This window comes from Nestor notabilis, unplaced genomic scaffold (genome assembly GCF_000696875.1).
Source record: "Nestor notabilis isolate BGI_N333 unplaced genomic scaffold, ASM69687v1 scaffold6396, whole genome shotgun sequence".
NCBI lineage: Eukaryota > Metazoa > Chordata > Aves > Psittaciformes > Psittacidae > Nestor > Nestor notabilis.
The window spans coordinates 88,998-108,769 of record NW_009933280.1 but is presented as its reverse complement, the minus strand read 5'-3'; the positions used below and the strand labels follow the sequence as shown (position 1 = coordinate 108,769).

Genomic DNA, 19,772 nt, shown 5'->3' with positions numbered 1-19,772 from the left:
AGTCTGAGAGCATTTCCCACACTGTTCTAAGGCATGGTCTGCCACCACCACATCTTCTCACCACTTGGACTTGGGCAATGCTCCAGTCTGATTACCTTTTACCATCACTTTATGGCTATCAGCAAGACACCTAAATGGGTGTTTATGGTGAATGCTCTTTTCAGATTTGAAAGAAGACATAAGTTCATGATGCAGCTAAATCAAGCTGATGTTTATAGGAAAGCTCTATACTATTTTACAGTGGCATTCATTGGGATTGCTGAGTCGGCTCCTGGTGTTCATTTTATCTGAGCTCTTGGAAAAAGTGCTATTAAGCCCCTATATTCACCATTCCATCTCTTGCCATTTATATCAGTGCAAAATGTGTGTAGAAGTTTCCAAACTCAGAATGCTGATCTATCCAAATGTCAGTGATTTAAGAGGCTGTGCAAAAACCTAGGTAGCCTTCAGCCATCCTGAAGGTTACAGGTTAGTCAAAAAAGATCCATGCTTTAGTGATGGATTCTTCTTTGGCACAGGGATATGGTCAGTAAAACCAATTATAGACTGAAGTGCTCAACCAGCTCTTTCCTGGAATTTTGCTAGGCTAAAGCAGCACAGATCTGAAAGGTCCAGATTGTTCATCCTAATTCCCATCATTCTCCAGAAAGTTGGGATTTTGCTAAAACCACCTGAAAATAATCCCCATTTCTAACATTCTGACAAAACTGAAGTGCTTTTCTGCAAATATGGCTTCCCCCACGTACATCCTTCAAGAGTTATGCAGTTAACTTTTAATTCCCAAAATAGAGCCTCATTTCTTTAAATTACTAACAAGAATGCTGGATTTCACCTATAAAGATAATGCAAAAAATGGAAAAACGGTGAACTTTTTTGCCAAAGCTACAGTAGTGCAAATTTCATGTATGAAACTATTCTGTAAAATCATCTGTGTTATGTGGTTATTCATGGAGAACTGAAAAGTCTTTCTGCAAGACAAGGTGCATTGCCTTGACATCTTTCTAAATGAAAATGTCCTGAAAGTATTTTAAGCTTAGACACGTGATTTGGTTTCTTTAAGACATGTTTAAAATATCAAGTTCATAAACAAAGCAAAGTTTTTTTTGGTTTGGTTTTTTTTTTTGGTCAGATGTCCAGAAAATGGGTTCATAGTACTCCCAGTAGGAATAATACAGAGTTGTGGTAGAACTTCGCACTTGAGGAAAATAGAGTAGAAAAGGGAACCTGAAAGGCTATGGAAGTGTTAGAATACCTTGCTCTGTTCCCACAGTAGAACTACATCACTGTGCACTCAGTAAGGATCCAACCTTATATTTGTCAGGGGTTTTTTTGAAGCCTCTCATTGACTGTTCTGGAAAGCAACTTTCAATTATATTCCATATAGTTGAACTGCAACCTTTGCAGTTCTTCCCATATCTGATCTCCTAAGTTACAACCTGCCAATAGAGATCTTTGAAGAGGAGAGTGGTGCTTAGTGAAGAGATTACTCTTCGGAGCATGTCAGTGCAAACAAGAAATTGCAAAAATTAGGAGATGACAGCTCTTGCAAATGTTTACACAGGTATTTTCCCGTTTTCTGGTTCCTGGTGAATAGCAGTGCCCACAGAACACCAGAACAGGACCTAACAACTCAGCCTTCCTCTTGGATGTTCCTCGAGGTGTACATCACAAATTTGAAGTGAAGTGCAGCCTTGTACAATGTGAAAGTGTCAGTTCCAACTGACTAACACAGACCTGCTGTCTGCAGGAAATTGTTCCACTCTGGAACTACATACATGGTGAGATTTGGATTCCCTGGTACCCGTTCCACATCTTTACTTCCTGTTCCTTGAAGAATTTGGAAGCCAGTTGAGATTGGAGATGCTGTTCACCTGTATCTTTGTGCTCGGTATTTTACCAATCTGTATTTCTTATACCAAATTCTGGGTGAGCCATCTCATCTTTGTGAAGTGATCAAAAATTACAATTCTCTAGTTACAAGTGAGTGTGTGGACTCTGTCCTGTCTGGGTGAATAGTTACTGTACAATTCCAACATGCTTTGCTTTTGAACAAATAAAGGCAAAAAAAAAAAGGAAAAAAGCACAGCTTTAGGATTAGACTTGATGACACTTGTCTGATGCCTTGAACTCCTTGTTTGTCGTTTGATAAGGAAATTTACGCAAAACTTTATCTATTTGGGTGCTGGCAGGTTCAACCTTTTCAGGACAAAAAGGCCCAGACTAAAACATAATAAACAAAGCATATCAAATTAATTTTTGGCAAGGACAGTCCAAGTTTTGTAATCTTCTTCAGGCCAAGTGGAAATCTACAAGTGCCAGCTCTATGGTTAATATTTTACAGACTCAAGTAGGAAAGAGTATATAAGCAGATGCTTTCCCTTCTATCTTCCTAGCTTTTCTGAGCATTTTAACCCACATCATAATCTGCAACCATGAAGTGGGTAACATTAATTTCATTTATTTTCCTCGTAAATTCTGCCAGATCCAGGAATCTGCAAAGAGTTGCTCGAGGGGCAGGTAAGAAAGGACAACTTAGTTGTCTTTGCAGTCTTTGCTATATCAATGTCATGTCTTTAATGCAATTTCATGGACAATTCTTGCAAGCCTGATCCAAAGAGAAGAGAAAAACTTGATTGACTTGAAAAGAAACTAAATGAAGAAATCACGAGGAGATGGCTAGAACAGGACAACTTAACTGGATGAGAAAGTCTGGTGATGTCCCTTTGCAGCATCAGTGTAGGGCATGAACAAATGTTGATTATTCAGCATCTATTACTTTCCAGTGCAGAGAAAGGGGACGCACTGTGCTTTGCTGAGAAAGGGGATGCACTGTGCTTTTGCAAGTGCTATCTTTTGCATAGTAGTTCATAAGTGAGCTCCTCACCAGTAAAAGGTGACAGTTTTCACATGAGTAGGTCAAAAAACAAAAAAATATGCATCTCAGTCTGGGCTATAGGAAGGCTAGCCAAAACCTCCTCATTGTTTCATCTCTCCCTGTATTATAGAACTTCAGACATTCGTCAAGAAAATATTTCTGCAGGCAGTCCTAGACATTTTTCCACTGATATTTTTGATTTTTGTTTGAAACATGAAAATACTCCAATTCAGCCAAACTCAGTTTTCAGGAGCTGGCTGGAATGCCAGTGAACAGCAGCAAAAAAATCTTTAAATTACAATTTTCTGTACCAAAACGCTTATTATCAAAGCAGGTATATTCCACTAGGTAAAGGAATTACTCCTCATGTTTTCTAAATGCTTCTGAATGGTATTTCTACACCAAGATGACTGCCCCAGTCTTGCTCATTCATTACTGTAGCCATATGACTCAGTATCTGTTGGAGAAATCTCATGGGAGTCTTCTCCCCAAGAGCAAGGTGTAACTGCAACCTGTATTTGTTACCACCAGGACCAAGGGAAGGTATTTACCTGCTTTCCTTCTCACGGAGAGCACAGATGATATGCACTGGTTGGAACCAGAATTTGCCATATTAATAGTTTTGTGTTCAAAAAGAGAAAATTCTGGTGATGCTTGCTGTCATCAAACTGCAGCTGCATTCCTTTCTTTGTAGCGTGGACATGATAGTGTTGTCAGTTACTCAAAGGAGATATTTGCTAACCCTTAACAGTAAGCTACAGCAGTCATTTAGAGTATTTGAATTTAGTATATGCTTACAGAGGTAAATCTTGTATTAGAATCCTAAAAATCATATGCTTGGGCTCCTTCAAAAAGATGAGCGTGCGTAAGCATTAGGTGTCTACACACAAATGGACAGAAGGGTCATCTGAGACATCAAAGAGCTCAAGGTGGCTGAAAAGAGCTTCAGATTGCAGCTCCCAGAAAATCAGCACAGATTACCCAGAATGGTGTGCCCAGAGGTGGGATTTGACAAGTGTTCAGCATCATCTTGGGCTGTTTCAAAACAATGATGCTACTCCAAGTTATTCCCTTAAGAACGGGGTGAATGCTGCACCCTTTGCAAATCTGACCCAAGGTGCCCAGCAGGTATTCCTTAATGGGTCTAGCACAGCCAGGAGGATAGGGAGCCTCACTGTTCAATTTGCTTTCCTTCCTAGAGCACAAGAGTGAGATTGCCCATCGCTACAATGACTTGAAGGAAGAGACATTTAAGGCAGTGTAAGTAAACATCCCGCTTACATTTTCTGATTGTTTTCCATCTCTGTTGATATTGGACAAAAAAGGAAAACTAAAACACACCATATGAGCGAGTGAAGAGTGTATGTGTCTCACTGAAGGCACTGAGTTAGCCTTACTATTAGCATACAAAGCCTAAAAATGTGTTAAGACCTGCAAAATTCACAATGACTTTCTTGCTCTCTGGGAATAGAACTCCTTGCAAACCTTATGAGAAAACCTGTGTTCCTTATGGGAACACAGTTATGCTGGATTGTGACATTGCCAAAAAACCCAAACAAACCCACAACAGGTTTTCTGAGGCAATTCAATTATTTTCTTTTGAAATTGGTTTGGGAATGGCAGAGGGCCCTGGCAGGAATATACCGACTTCTGAAAGAAGGCAGCCTGAAGATCAGAATTGGTAACAAAATGGCAAAACCCAGCTTAGTTTACGGCTGGTAAAAGCAGCAGGAAATTCAAATCATAGTGTTTTCTGTTTTATTTCTAAGCTATTATTCAAGACTTCTGTTCTTGGGGAGTAAGGCTGAAAACCTTCTTTTAGAAAGGAGGTGAGAAGAGGAAGGATATGGGATCTGGTACTAAGCTCTTCATGGTACTCTATTTAAGCATTTTTGCACGTCATTTGAAGAATTTCGTATCCAGAGGCACCTTTGAAAATGTTATCTGGTATGTTTCTTACCTCCATATTCCAAAACATGCTTTGTGTTTCAGTTCCATGATCACATTTGCTCAGTATCTCCAGAGATGTTCTTACGAGGGACTGTCTAAGCTGGTAAAGGATGTTGTTGATCTGGCACAGAAGTGTGTTGCCAATGAGGATGCTCCTGAGTGCACGAAATCACTGGTATGCAACGACTCCTTTGGTATTGTGTTCCTCCTCATTCTGTGCAGCTACCAGCATCATCCTCACTGAGGATTTACACCTGATCCTTTCAGGTGTGGCTGTTGTCATCAGCCAATTCTCAGATTTTAGTGCTGAAACAAAGAATTTGTTTTTGTTGGGTTCTAAACTCTGCCTTTCAGAAATGCCTAAATGATATGTGGAGCCACAAACTGGAGCCCAGACACAACACTAAGGCACATTAAGTTTAGCATTGCCTGGAAATAAATATTAGCATTTAGTGCAAATACCCCAGCTGTAAAATACAGGTCTAATTCTAGGTATTCAGGTGACCAAAGTGTGTGGGTTTTCACACTGGGGTGACTTGAAAAGGTATGTGTGCTAGCTTAAGGTACTTAGTTTAAGAAGTTTTAAAAAAATTCTTCTAATATGAGATCACAAAAGAAGTGTGCAGGTAAGGAAGATCCCTGGGTGTCTAGCAGGCTTCAGAAAGACAGGTGCCTGTGTTCTTTTGAGCTCTAACATTCAGACCAAATGACATGACTACCTTAGTTCTCCTTAAAGGTTTCCCAACCTGATCAAGTAGAATCTTAAATTCTGCTTCAATTCATCTGAAAATTCAGTTTAGTCAGATTTGAAGTAAAAGGAGATCTCTGTCTTGCACAGAGTATTTTAAATTATAATTAATTTTTTTCAATAACAGTTTTGATATTGGAGCACATAAAACTTCATGAAATTGTGTTGAAAACAATGGCTTATTCTGATTTATGGTCTAAATATTATCCCTGTAAAACATGTATTTACTTATCAATCTGAGTTTTCTTTTACAGATAAGTACATTGTACATTACAGTCTCTATAAGGAATAATTCTGACCTTCAGCATCTCCCTTACAGCCCTCTATTTTCCTGGATGAAATCTGCCAAATGGAAAAGCTCCGTGACTCATATGGTGCAATGGCTGACTGCTGTAGTAAGGCTGATCCTGAAAGAAATCAGTGCTTCCTGTCATTTAAAGTTGCCCAGCCAGACTTCATTCAGCCATACCAGAGACCAGCTGCTGATGTGATATGCAAGGATTACCAGGACAACCGTGTGTCATTCATGGGACAGTAAGAAAAATGGCCATTTTGTACTCTTTAAGTATATAGTTGTGCAGAAGAGGGATCTCCAAGCTATACAGAGTGCATGGACATACAAGACATTAGAAGTTGCAAGAGTTCTACCTCATATCTGCATGCGTAAATCAGTTGCTCAGTTGTTAAATAGCCAAAGCTCGGATCATGTTTTTTCATTCCATGCTAGCACAGGTTTTTCCATTCAAAAATGGGTTTTAAGGGATCACATTCTATAAATCTTGGGGGACTTCTTTTTTCCCCCAATAAACCCCTGTAAAACCACAGTGTTTCCAACACTGATTTAATAATTTACTTGCTCCAGCCTCCAACTAATCCCATTGTAATTAGAAAGAATGAAGAAAGATAACAGTACAAAGAATAAAAATCAGCAAGAAAATCTTGGTGAAATGGCCATAGAATAGTTTTTCACACTCAAAATCACAATTTTAAAGTATCTGACAATGCATTTAAAAAAATCAAACCATATGCACATCAAACTAGGTGGCTGACAATAGAAGGAGTTAATCCACCTGTCATTGCTACTGAGCCCTGCTTTGGAAATTGAGATTTAAGAGAGCGTTTCCCATAGAAGGCATTGTATTAGGAAAGTAGATTGTATTTCTGAACTCAAAACGAAAGCTATAGAAACTCTAGGAGATTTAAGGCCATTTGCTGTTGTCATTGGAATATGTAACTTAGATTTTCCTTTTCCTTACAGTTTCATCTATTCTGTTGCAAGAAGAACCCCATTCTTGTATGCTCCAACAATCCTTGGTCTGGCTGCTGATTATGAACATGTACTTCAGAGCTGCTGCAAAGAGAGTGATGTTGGTGCTTGCTTGGATGAAAAGGTATATCCAGTTTTTCACTGTGGGTAAAAACTAAGCGAATGGTCTGCTGCATAAAGATCTCTTCTGATCTTAGTAACAATTATTTTTAAAGCAAGAAGTGGCTTTAAACAGTTAATATTAAATTACAGTTTATAATTCCAACGTTCTGCTTTCCTAGGGTGGTTTTGGGTAAACATTTGTATGTGGCTTTGTAGAAACTAACATGGAGTAAATATTCATACTTTGGGTTTTTTTAAATGAAACAAAAAAACAAAACCAAAAGAATTGAACCATAGATAATTAAGTTTGTATTTTTGTCCCTTTGCTAACACATTATCAGGGAGCTGTGAGTATTGTGCAGATGTGCTGAATCCAAAGACCATGTAGCACTTGGAATTTTTCATCTGTGGTGAACTGTAGCAGGAAGGCATGCTACCAGAGAGGCACGAAGGCAAGACAGCTCTCTCTTGGCAGCCTAACATGCCATCACCTCATCCAGAGTGTAGGTGTACAAGAGGTCTCCCCTATTTTTGCCCTATTTGTTGTCCAAGCAAATGGAGGAGAAAGAGTGAGAAACAGGTAGAATCTTCCTGTTCATGAAAATCTTGGTATGAAGAATTTGTAGAGAAGGATTAATCATGTGTTAGTCTGATGATTCAATAGCAGATGACTTCCACAGAGCTCTCCTTTTTAGAGAACTGTAGCTAAGATTCCATGTTAGCCTTGGCAATGGCATGAGCCTAATTTTCCTTTTGTCTCCAACTCAATCCCTCTGGTGCTTTGTAAGATAACTTAGGCTCCTTTGAAGCCACAGGCTTCAATCAAATTGAAGTAATTGGTGAACAGCAGCATGTTTGTAGAACTGCACTGTGCCATAAGGCATAGCATATAGACTAGCTGGTTTGGCTTCTCAGCAGACATAACTGGACCACGACCTGCTCTGCATCTGAAGTGGGAGTTTCAGATTGTTTTTTTTCTCAGTCCATTAAATGTGGCAAGTTTAATGTGACCGTGTGCATCCTGTTACTATAGGCAGGTGCCATAAAAGAAAAAGCCAAGAAAATAAGCCTGAAGCAGCAGTATTCTTGTGAAATTCTCAACAAATTTGGTGAGAGAACTTTCCAAGCAAAGTAAGTTCCAATCATTTTTTTATAAAAAGTAGACTTGTTAACATGAACCTGAAACTAATCAAGAAGAAAATTCCTCACTATGAGGAAATTCTTTCCTGTGAGGGTGGCGAGACACTGGCACAGGTTCCCAGAGAAGCTGTGACTGCCCCAACCCTGGCAGTGTTCAAGGCCAGGTTGAATGGGTCTTGGAGCAACCTTGCCTAGTAGAAGGTGTCCCTGCCTGTGGCAGGGGGGTGGAAATGCAAGTGCCTTCTGGGGTTGAATGGGTCTTGGAGCAACCTTGCCTAGTAGAAGGTGTCCCTGCCTGTGGCAGGGGGTTGGAACTGAATGAGCCTTATGGTCCCTTGCAACCCATAGCATCCTGTGATTCTATCATTCTATGAAAACACAAGCATATAGAATTCAATTTCCAGGTGCTGAGTTAGAGCAGTGCACTCATGGTACTTCCTAACATGCTTTTTACTTATTTATTTATTTTAAATAAGTTGCTAGTTTGAACCTTAAATCAGTGAAAGAATCAGATTTGGCAGTATCACAGTTATTATCAAAGTTATGTTTTTAAGATTAAGAAAGACTTAATCTTTCCAACAGAGTTGCTTTACATTCTGTGCTTGTTTAATACACTAACATTGACTAGGATTGCCTTACTAGATATAGTGAGTTTTGATTTAAAGGCTTCATTAGGACTATATACATCTGTGCTAAGCAATCTAGAGAGCCTTTACAGGTCATTCCCCAGCCATGGGTAATTCTAGGGTGTGATTCTTACACAGACAGCTGAGACAGAACAGAAGAATCAAACACTTGTTTCTTTCTATTTTAAAGAAGCACTGGGTACTGGTGCAGGTGTCAATGCCCTTTTTGTTACTAACCACCAGAAATGAGATGAGAAGAATGAATTAATATTTACTTCCAATGATGCTGATCTACACTATCACAAGCGTTAGCAAGATTTCTGTTCAGTGCTGAGCTTTAAAAGAAACGTATTTTTCTTCTTTTCCACCCAGTAAACTTGCTCACCTGAGCCAGAAATATCCCAAGGCTCCGTTCTCAGAAATTGTTAAAATTCTACAGGACATTAAGGGTGTCTACAAAGAGTGCTGTGAAGGGGACATGATAGAGTGCATGGATGACAGGGTAAGCCAAATATTTGTCAAAACTGTTTACATACTTGGACAATGTTTAGGAAGACAAATATTTGTGCAGCTATTCATTCACAGTCCAGGGAATTCATACTCAACACTGCTGGAAGGTTCCTCAGCCACTGAAAATCTCACAGCCAGCCAGCTCAGCAGCTTGTTCCTGGAACTAGGCTTTGCACTGGTTCTGGATCTAGCCCTCCATAATCATGAGGGCAAGGAGATGTCACTTACAGTATAGTGTGTGTGTTTGGCTGAAATCAAAACATTTATCTGTGAGATTGTTTGATGGTATTTACTCACTTCAATCATAAACAAAGTGAAAGAAAGCACAGGCAATTTTCTGCTGTCTTTGGTGTGTACTGCCATTCATGCAGCTTTCCTGTAGTGTCAGGGAACTCTAGAGAACAGCTTGCATGGGAGGATTAGAAAAACTGTGCAACAGTGACATGATTTAAATATTGCCTCTCTGGCTGGAACTTAGATGTGCTTGTTAAACCAGCTGGTGTCCAGTGCTGGCTTTATGAAGCTCTGGGGTTTTTGTCATCTCTCAGAGCTGGACACCCGACTGTCAGATCTATCTGGTATCCTTGTGAGAGATCACTCAATGACTTTCCAGAGTTTGTCTTCTCAAAGTTTCTAAGATCAGGGCAAGAACCATATTTTCCCTGTACCCATGAACACAGTGCTTAGTATGCTGTAGCTCTGATTATTCTCTTTCATGGAAACAGCATTTCCTTAGGAAAGTGCTAAGTAAATAGGTGACCTGGATGAAAAGGGAAGAATCTGAAAAAGAGAGGGGGGATGAATTTATCTTTAAATTATTATTTAATAGCTTGTCTGATAATATGTTTTAATTCTTTAGGCAGAGCTTATAACCTATATGTGCTCTAAACAAGATGTTTTGTCAAGTAAAATCAAAGACTGCTGTGCCAAGCCAGTTGTAGAGCGAAGCCAGTGCGTTATTGAAGCAGATTTTGATGAGAAACCTGCAGATCTTCCTTCACTAGTTGAAAAATACATCCAAGATAAGGAAGTGTGCAAGAGCTTTGAGGCAGGCCACGATGCATTCTTGTCTGAGTAAGTAGTGCAAACAGCATGTGTGCTTGTATTTGAATGTTTCTGCAAATGAGGCTCTGTCTTTTCTGGACTATGACCTTTTGCTCTGCTGGAAAAACTGTCCTCTTGTAGTTTCAACTGCACATGGAGAACAGAGATGACCACATGGAAGTCTGATGTAGCTCTGACCCTAGTTGAACCCCTAGTTTCTCATTCATGCTTTGTGATTGTTTCTGTTCATCACTGTCCTACTTATCAAATCTGAATTTATCAGTGCATTTATTTGTGGGCTTTGTGTATGCCCACATACATTACCTGCTTAAGAATTATTCTGTCCCAGGGAACTATTTTGTTCCTCTTACATTTGCCTTGTTGGTAGACAACAGAACGACCAAAATCATGTACTAAAACAAGCAAACAACATTCCAAGCTCATTGTCCATTTGCTTGATCTCATCCAGGGAACTGTCATTGTCAGTTATTGTGCTATGCTTGAAGAAAACAGCACATTGTTCAGGAGCTCTAATTCTGTCAGCCTGTGTGTCTTTCAGGTTCATTTATGAATATGCACGGAGACACCCTGAGCTCTCCACACAGCTGATTCTGAGAGTTGCTAAGGGATATGAAACACTCCTGGAAAAGTGCTGCAAGACAGACAACCCTGCCCAGTGCTATGGAAATGCTGTAGGTGCACAACTTTGTTTGCAGATAACTACAGTGCTTGCTTGGTACCTTTCGTGAAACAACTGGGTTGAGAAACTCCCATGGAAGAGCAGACAGAAAGCATTTTGAGTGACTGGTCCCAGGGAAAGTTAGTGTTCTGATGGGACACGAAGCAGTTCAGGGCCTGTGACAACGTTACAGAATTTTCTCAGATCACAGAATAACATCATTGGTTGCCTTATGAAATTTCAGACTAGTCTCACAACTGTCTGATGCCTCTGCCTCCCAGAAGTGATTCTGCTTAGCCTGAAGATGATTAATCACTGGTTAGATGAATTATTCTATGGGCTCCACTACCTATACTGAGTATGGCTGCTCATGGATTATGATGGGAACCTGCATGGCCAGCTCACAGATACTAAGCATAAACTTTGATCTCCTAATCTTCAACTGAATTGCACACAAGTCACAGCACAAATGGAGTCACTGACAGCTTTGGCCAAGGAATAGAAAGAGGATGTTCTCCTCACAGTTGGTAATCCTATACTTGAAAAATACTCACCCCATTTAAACAAAAAAAACATAAAACCAAACAAAAAAGCAAACAAAAAACCCTGTTGTCTAGAAAGTCCAACAGGTAACTGATTTAAATTAAATTAAAAAAATCTTGCTGCCTTTTTAACTGAATTTCTGCTAGAACTTAAGTTTTACATAAGAATCAAGCCCTCCCTAAGCCACCCAGGCTATATGGAGGTAATCAGCCTTGCAAAATGGGTATCTCAGAGCTAATAAGATTTAGAAGAGCTCAAAAGCTGCGTTTGTATGACTATTTACCAGCATGTCCTGCTCTAACTTTACTAATGAATTCATACTGGTTTGCAGCAAGAGGATTTGAACAAGCATATCAAAGAAACTCAGGATGTTGTAAACACCAACTGTAACCTTCTTGCTACCCATGGCGAGGCAGACTTTCTTAAAGCGTAAGTACTTGCTGATAAATATTCATGAGTGTAAAGAATGGTGCAGACTGCTTTGGGCAAATTTATTTGGTCTTCACTTCTGTTTTCACTTCAGTGGTCTAGCTCAGTAGAGCATTCATCAAATGTGAGCCAACAGTCATTTTGATATGACTTTTTCAGACTTCTCATCCGCTACACGAAGAAAATGCCTCAAGTATCAACTGACACCTTGCTTGAAATTGGAAAGAAAATGACAGCTGTTGGTAGTAAGTGCTGCAAGCTTCCTGAGAACAAACGCCTGCCTTGCTCTGAGGGATATGTGAGTACACTGCTTTATTCTCGCTACTCTTGGAGATTTCTTCTATTCTCAGAAAATGTTCATTTCTGATGAAATAGTAAACTCACAAGATTTTCCACAAATCCCAAGCTAAGCATCTACCTAAGAGAATTTGAAGTCTGTTAATTTTTATTGAATGTGAGAACCTAAATAGTTGTCTGATGGGAGCTTGTGAAAATTTCAGCTACACTTTGCTCTCCCTCAGGAAGCAAAAATAAGTTGGTTGGCTGCTTACATACGGAAAAGCTAAAAAGTCTCTCAAAAAAACTAAATGTACTTACTGATTGTAGCATGATAGGCAGACTGTTTGCAGACTAAGAAATACCCAGCTCCAGAAATACATATTCATTTTAAGTTTTAAGACCATGCCATTTCCAAGGAGGTGTTTGGATCTGACAGCTTCCACTTCCAGCTATGCTATTGTACCACAATCACCACATCTGTTATTGCAGCAGATGTAACTCAAATTTGTCCTTCTTTCCTTCTCTTTTCAGCTGAGCATTGTGATTCAGGACATGTGCAAGAGGCAGGAGACCACACCTGTAAATGACAACGTTTCACACTGCTGCAGTGACTCTTACGCTTACAGGAGACCCTGTTTCACTGCCATGGGAGTAGATACCAAATATGTGCCTCCAGCATTTAACCCTGATATGTTCAGCTTTGATGAAAAATTGTGCACTTAACGGGAACTAGGGCAGATGAAGTAAGCTGAAGAAGTATTTGTAGAAAAGCTTCTGAAATGTAATACTTGGAAGAGGGGTACAGAAGGAAGCTACACCCTGTTTTGTCATCAAACTGGGACTTCACTAGCAACAGATAAAAAGCCAGATGGAACTATGTGTTTGCACTGACCTTGTCAGTGCATAGCATCTTGTGGTTTGGAAGAGGCAAAATAGGGTATTTTCTTCAAATAAAATCAGTGTCTTAGCTGACCTGTTTCATGTAGGCCCACTGCCAGTGCAAATCTTAAGATGTTCTTCATTAAGACAACGTAAAGGTCATTGCAGTAAGTTTTTTCCCACCTATAACTGGGATAACAAAAAGCAAAGTGGTAGACTGGGAGTTTGGAATCACGAATAGGCACAGACTCCTCTAGGCATGACCGAAAAAAAAAACCAACCAAAAAATCAAAGCCTCATAAATGAGCAGTATCTGCACAGAATGGCATATTTGAAACTGGGAATTCAAACTACAGCAGGTAGCGTTAACTCTGTGTTGTGGCTTTGTTTTCAGATTGCTTGTCAACCTCATTAAACGCAAGCCCCAGATGACAGAAGAACAAATCAAGACAATTGCTGATGGTTTCACTGCCATGGTGGACAAATGCTGCAAGCAATCAGATATTGAGACATGCTTTGGGGAAGAGGTATTTCCTATCTCCTTTAAAAAACAAAACAAGAAATGAATATGGGAAACCAGAAACTCAGTAGGAAACCATGCATTAGGAAAGCAGTTCTGCAAACTACGGCAATCACTTGTCTGTGTGCCCTTACACTAAAATTACCTGCAGAGCAGAACATGTGCAGCAGTCATTGCCCAGTTTTGTGTGGAAGGGCTGCCTGGAGGTCATGTAGTGCAGTCATTTGCTCAAAGCACAGCTAAATTTTGGATTAGATAAATTTCTTCAGGGCCTTGTCTGGAAGAGCTGAATTACAAGCCATAGCTGAAAAGATGCATGCATAGAACCTAAGCTCTACCTCTCACATACACAGACTTCCTTTTGTGCTACAGATTCTTATAGAATTCTGAAGGATTACCGGTAAAAAGTGCATGTGCATCAATTATCAGACACCTAGCAAATATATATACATTAGCAAGGGGAGTCCAGGTGATTATGTGTTTTTTTTCAAACTCAGTAACCACAAATACATTCATTCATTCAACATCTGAAATAACCACAGGAGGAGTTGATCTATAGACATATTGCCGAGCAAACACAAAGCATTTACAGGAAGGATAAATGACAGTTTCCAACAGCAAACTCATTATCATTTGAAGCAGAGAACTCTATTACCAATATCCTAAACTGTTTATTGATTGAATCCTTTTTAAATATATAACCAAAGAATTGCACAGGTAATTAGGGATACTTAGGAAATAATGATTTTTGTCTCTAATTCACTCTAAAAGTGTATTTTCTACCTTTGCAAAACTGAAAAATAGCCAACATACACGAGTGCACAGATTCTAAACTTAGGAAGGACCATTAGAATTATCCTTTGAAACAGAACACAGGCACAAGTTTAAGTTTATAGAAATTTCTGCTCAAGCACTACATACTTCCCCCCCTTTGGCTTCTCTCTCACAACTGTTTGTATTCCTTTTTCTAGGGTGCAAACCTAATAGTCCAGAGCAGAGCCACATTAGGAATTGGCGTTTAACACGTGGTAGGTAACAGCAATAATGCACATATATTGAGCCATCTATCTATCTATCTATCTACCTATCCCTGCCCACCCTTCTGCCCAAAACATAACTCCTTCAGCTCAAAAAAGCATCCAGCTTCCCTTTAACCACCAAGCAGTCGCTTTTTCTAACAGCTGTTTAATCATCTGCCATTACACAGCATACAGCAAGTGGAAGTACTACTGGTGTGCTACTATTACACAAAATAATCCTTTTTATTTCTCCAATCTAGGTTGCCAGTGGGGAAAATATGAAGAAAAATACTTCTGTGCAACTTCTCCTGCCCATTACCTTTTTTCCTTTGGTACTGAATGAGTATTTCATGAATCTTTAGCGTTTTGTCAAACCACATGCTTTTCCAGAAACTTTTCAATTCTATCACTTTGAAAAAATGAATAATAAATAAAAGCTTTATAAATCTGCATCTGTCCTTGTCTGCTGATGACTACCATAAGACAAAGCTCTGCAGTGCTCCCTACACAAAATGGTTGCTACAAGTACTATGTAAGGGCAGGGATTCCATGGGTTTTTTATTTCTTGCTCTTGGAAAGTAGGTATGAAAGGATATGAAAGGTGCAAACACATTTAACTAGGCTTTAATACTCTGATTCAATTAGAGGTTCACTTTAGGCTTTACCTCAGCAGTTATAAGCACACATTAAGAAAACGTTCAACGGAAGTGTTCCATCTAAATAAGATGACTGGCAATGAGATCTTATTCAAAGGAAAAAAGAACAATTTTTTTACATCAGTCCCACATCAAGTATCCCTTTGCTTGCAGAGATGCAAACAGATCTGCTTTTAGACACTTCTTTTCATGTCTTTTAAGTTGTTTTTAAAACAGCTTTTGACTTTAGTGTTGTCTTTTGGAAAGCCTCCCATCTGAATCATGCCCTTCATTTCAGGAAGCTCCGAAGAGAGAAATATTTCTGTTATATGCCACTAAAGCAGCATGATTTTCTAGCTCATAGGTAGTTTCACTTTAACAAGGACCCTTGCATAACCCTTGCATAATAAGACATTTCATTAGGGCAGTTTTCTTGGCCTTGACACTCTTTTGCCTGTAGTTCATGAACTGGGAATGTTCTCCAGAACCACAGAAGTACACTCAGAATGAAACATTTAGAGACACCGGGTTGAAAACTGAAAATGAAGACTCATCCGTCTTGTTATGATTGAAAGGTTTGAACATTCAATCACTGCGAGTCATAGTTAGGTATTGGTTTAGTTTGTGTGACCCCAAGTCATTCACAAACATCTCATTTGAAACTTAGAGTTTTGTGAATTGAAGCAAGAATCGTTTGTCAGTTGCAGTGAAGCACATTTTCCCTTAGTTTAAGGGAGCAAAACAGGCATTCCAAAGACCACTCCCATTACGTAATTCACCATCCAAAAAGCTGACAGTTATCCACTGCAGGTAAAACTAACCTGCTCTAGATTAGTGAATTAGGACAAGTTAAATTCATTCAAGGAAGGGATTTGGTGATGATTCTGATGCATGGAAATCAGCCCTATGCTACAAATCTGTCAAGAAGTGGAGGTTTCTCATTAGATTTCCATCTACTCCCCACGCTGTAACACCGTAACGATTGTTATGTGTGCTGTCACATGGGCTATGGCTTTTCAACTGCACTTTGAATAACTCTAAATACAAACCAAGTTAAAGGTTCCATTAAGATTTAGTAACTGAAAATGCGCTTGTAATGAATGTGTTTGTTTGCAATTCTGCTGGCTCCAAAGAGATACAGAATTAATAGATAAATGATTTCTGGGCTGCATTTATCATTTATCAATGCTGAAAAGAGTAATGTGGCAAGAGAGTAAAGTTGAGTTGAATATCAATGTAGCAAAAATAGGTGGAAATGATGGATTTCTCTCCACCCCAGCCCATTTCTACAATCTGTAGGAACCCATCTATTTCATTCTTGCACGTCAGTAGCTTTCAGTTTGCATAAGACAGAGCACTGCAGCTGAGCTGCAGTACTTTAAGAAATATATTGAGCCTCTGTGTTGATGTGATTTTGAAAATTACTTTTTAAAAGCTTTTGCTCCCATGCTGAGCCATCTTCCTTGTATTCCTGGGGCTGCCTTGTGGGTTGTGGCTTACCACAACTGATACTTTTTTGTCCATCTGGGTTTCTTTGTAGTGAGGTGATTTTCCTTTTTTCCTTGCAGTGTTCAAGTTCAGAAGGAAAAGGAATAAGGAAGCACACTCACAGCTCTAGCTAAGTCTATACTTGTGTAGAGTTCACAAAGATGAATGCTTTAGGACCAGGCAGGTAATGGGTGACCTTTTATAATATACTTCAGACCACTTTGGTTACTACCAGCTGAAGGCAGCAGTACTACTCTCATCAAGAGTTGGTGAAAACCTAGCATTTTGGTTAACTGTAACCCAGTGTCTTAATTTATTCCCCAAAGGAGCAAATGTAGACAACATCTTCCCACAGCAACTGCAGCACAAAGCCTGGAATAGGAACTGCTTGTTTTGTACTGGGTGAATACTTTCCAGGTAGATAAGAATAGAGTGAAGGAATATTGCTATGTGCCCAGAAAAAACTACACATGCATTTCAAATACTGGAGTCTTCCACCCACCACTGTCAAATCAGGTAAGTTTTCATTCAAAAAATATTATCAAGGAATCAGGAAGGACTCATGAGTACAAGTGCAAAAGAAAGAATACTTTTCTTCAGAAACCTCATCTGTTTTCAGTTTTCAACATTCCAGTAAAAACACCTGTCTTTTCCCATATTTAATTTCCAATTTGTCCATCTTCCTTCCTTTATTTTGCCAGGAAAAACAACTCTCAGCAAGCCTTGAATTTTCAGAAAGCACAAAGAGGAGAAAGATGGTGGGAGTGAGGGTTTCTCCATTGTAATATTCTTTGAATCTTTGGCTACAGTCATATTTTTAGATACATATGCATATATATGTTTTTAAATATGGAATGCTGATAACCATTTGGGTCTGAAAACCCAAGGAGTCATATGATGATTTTCATGACTCATTTGCGTGATTAACAGACATAAATAGTTCTTCATTTACTTAGTAAAATATTATTTCTTAGGAGCTTTGTGCCGCATTTCATTGGCTTTTAAATTTCCTTTTCATTAGTTACATTCAGATGCTTGCAATGGGCTCTTCTTGATGCTCCTGCACTTGTTCTTCTTATCGACTATGAGTGTGCAGTTAAACGGCTGCCACCAGCCTAGTCTCAGCACGTGCTTGAATCTAAAGGTATTACGTTTTTCTCCATCAAAAAAAGCCCTCTATTTGGTTTCGTTAAGCACTTCTCTTTGTTGAATGTTTTCAACCTGAAGTGCATTTTTCTCCCCCTGCTGCAACGATAAAAAACAAATCAAAACCCTCGAGATCCCAATAATGTGAAACTTCCATAAGAAAAATTTTCAGGGGGTTATGTCTTCATTTTCAAAACATGCTGATTTTAACAGAGAACATGATCATTATTGTAGCTTGTTCAAATACAGAAAAGAAATCAAGGAATTAGGCAGGACTCATAAGTACGAGTGCAAGATTCTGAAGAAGTGTGGAGGTTTCACAACAGACTAACTGTCCAAAAATCACTTAAGAAAGCAACATGGACAGGCTGTCCCAAGAACTGAAAATACAGTGGAGAAGAAAGATAAGGAATTACCTGCAGCTCACCTACCATTCTTAGACAGAAGGGTTTCCAGAAGCATGTCTATGGTTCTGATGCTGCTTTATGAGTTAAGTCCTGATTTTAATGAAGAATAGAACTGATGCTGAAGCTGTGTCTGCTACTGTAGAGAAAAGGAATAGCACATGCTCCTAATTGGAAATTGATGTTACAGAAGTATCAACCAAAAACATGTCACCTGTGACATCAGGTAATTTCTTTGGAACCAATCCACTTCAAGCATTTCACACAGCCAAGCTGAAAACTATAGGAAAAGATGGTGTATGTACAAGGAGGGGTTAAAAAAAAAAAGAAAACAGATTAATAGTTAATAGGTGATTGTTGTCTCAAGTTCAGTAAAATATTTTTTCCCCCTAGTTTCAACAGCATTCATTCCTTCAACCTTGCTATCTCTGCGTGCTGTCAAAACAACTCAGCAGGAGAAATCAACATAAAAAAAAGGCAAAACAAACCTGGGTGCAGCAGTTGAGAGATCTCAAACCACAGTACCAGAAAGTGTAAATACCAGTTTCTAAGCCTAAATTTTGCTCTGTAAGTAAATTAAGGACTTTAGAGCATTTCAGACTTACCATACATTTTGGTTACATTTTTCCTTATCATCGTGGTCCCTTTCAGTGTGAACTCATTAGCTCCAAAGCAAGAATTCTCTATTAACACTTAAAAAAATTAGTCTCTCTAGAATGGTACATATATATATTTAAAAAAATGTATGTGGTCTCTCCTGACAACAGACTAGGAGACAAACTGTATGAAAGGTTGTGCTCTGTGTCCCCTTTGACTCTTTCTTTGCTATCATAGAATAGAATCATAGAATCAACTAGGTTGGAAAAGACCTTTAAGAACATCAAATCCAACCATTACCCCAGGCCTGCCAAGGCCACCACTAAACCATGTCACTGAGGGCCTCATCCACATGGTTTGTGAACACTTCCAGGGACAGTGATTCCAGCATTCCCTGGGCAGCCTGTTCCAATGCCTCTCTTGGTGAAGAAATTGTTCCTAATATCCGGTCTAAATCTCTGGCGCAGCTTGAAGCTCTTACCTCTTGTCTTATCACTTGTTACCTGGGAGAAGAGACTGACCCCCAGCTCACTACAACCTCGTTTCGGGTAGTTGTAAGGTCGCCCCTCAGCCTTCTGCAAACTGAACAACCCCAGTTCCCTCAGCTGTTCCCCATCAGACTTACTCTCTAGACCCTTCACCAGCTTTGTTGCCCTTTTCTGGACCTGTTCCAGCACCTCAGTGTCTGTCCTGTAGTGAGGGACTGGTGAGAACATAGGAACTCATCAGTGCCCAGTACACGGGGATGATCACTACCTGCTGGCCATGCTATTTCTGATACAGGCCAGGATGCCATAGGCCTTCTTGGCTGCCTGGGCACACTGCAGGTTCATGCTCAGCTCTGTCAGTCAGCACCCCTAGGTCCTTTTCCATTAGCAGCCTTCCAGCCACT

General features: G+C 39.5%; 1 protein-coding gene across 1 annotated transcript; it reads left to right on the top strand.

Annotated features, from left to right (window-relative positions):
• The first annotated feature begins 2,389 nt into the window (after positions 1 to 2,389).
• Positions 2,390 to 15,020, top strand: LOC104407499 (serum albumin-like). The gene is given in 15 exon segments (XM_010016800.1): positions 2,390 to 2,517; positions 4,075 to 4,135; positions 4,868 to 5,000; positions 5,893 to 6,107; positions 6,832 to 6,964; positions 7,976 to 8,073; positions 9,081 to 9,210; positions 10,078 to 10,292; positions 10,822 to 10,954; positions 11,816 to 11,913; positions 12,073 to 12,211; positions 12,724 to 12,935; positions 13,466 to 13,598; positions 14,563 to 14,619; positions 14,871 to 15,020. Coding segments are annotated over 14 exon segments (1,836 nt in total). The 5' UTR covers positions 2,390 to 2,432; the 3' UTR covers positions 14,614 to 14,619; positions 14,871 to 15,020.
• The last annotated feature ends 4,752 nt before the right edge of the window (positions 15,021 to 19,772 follow it).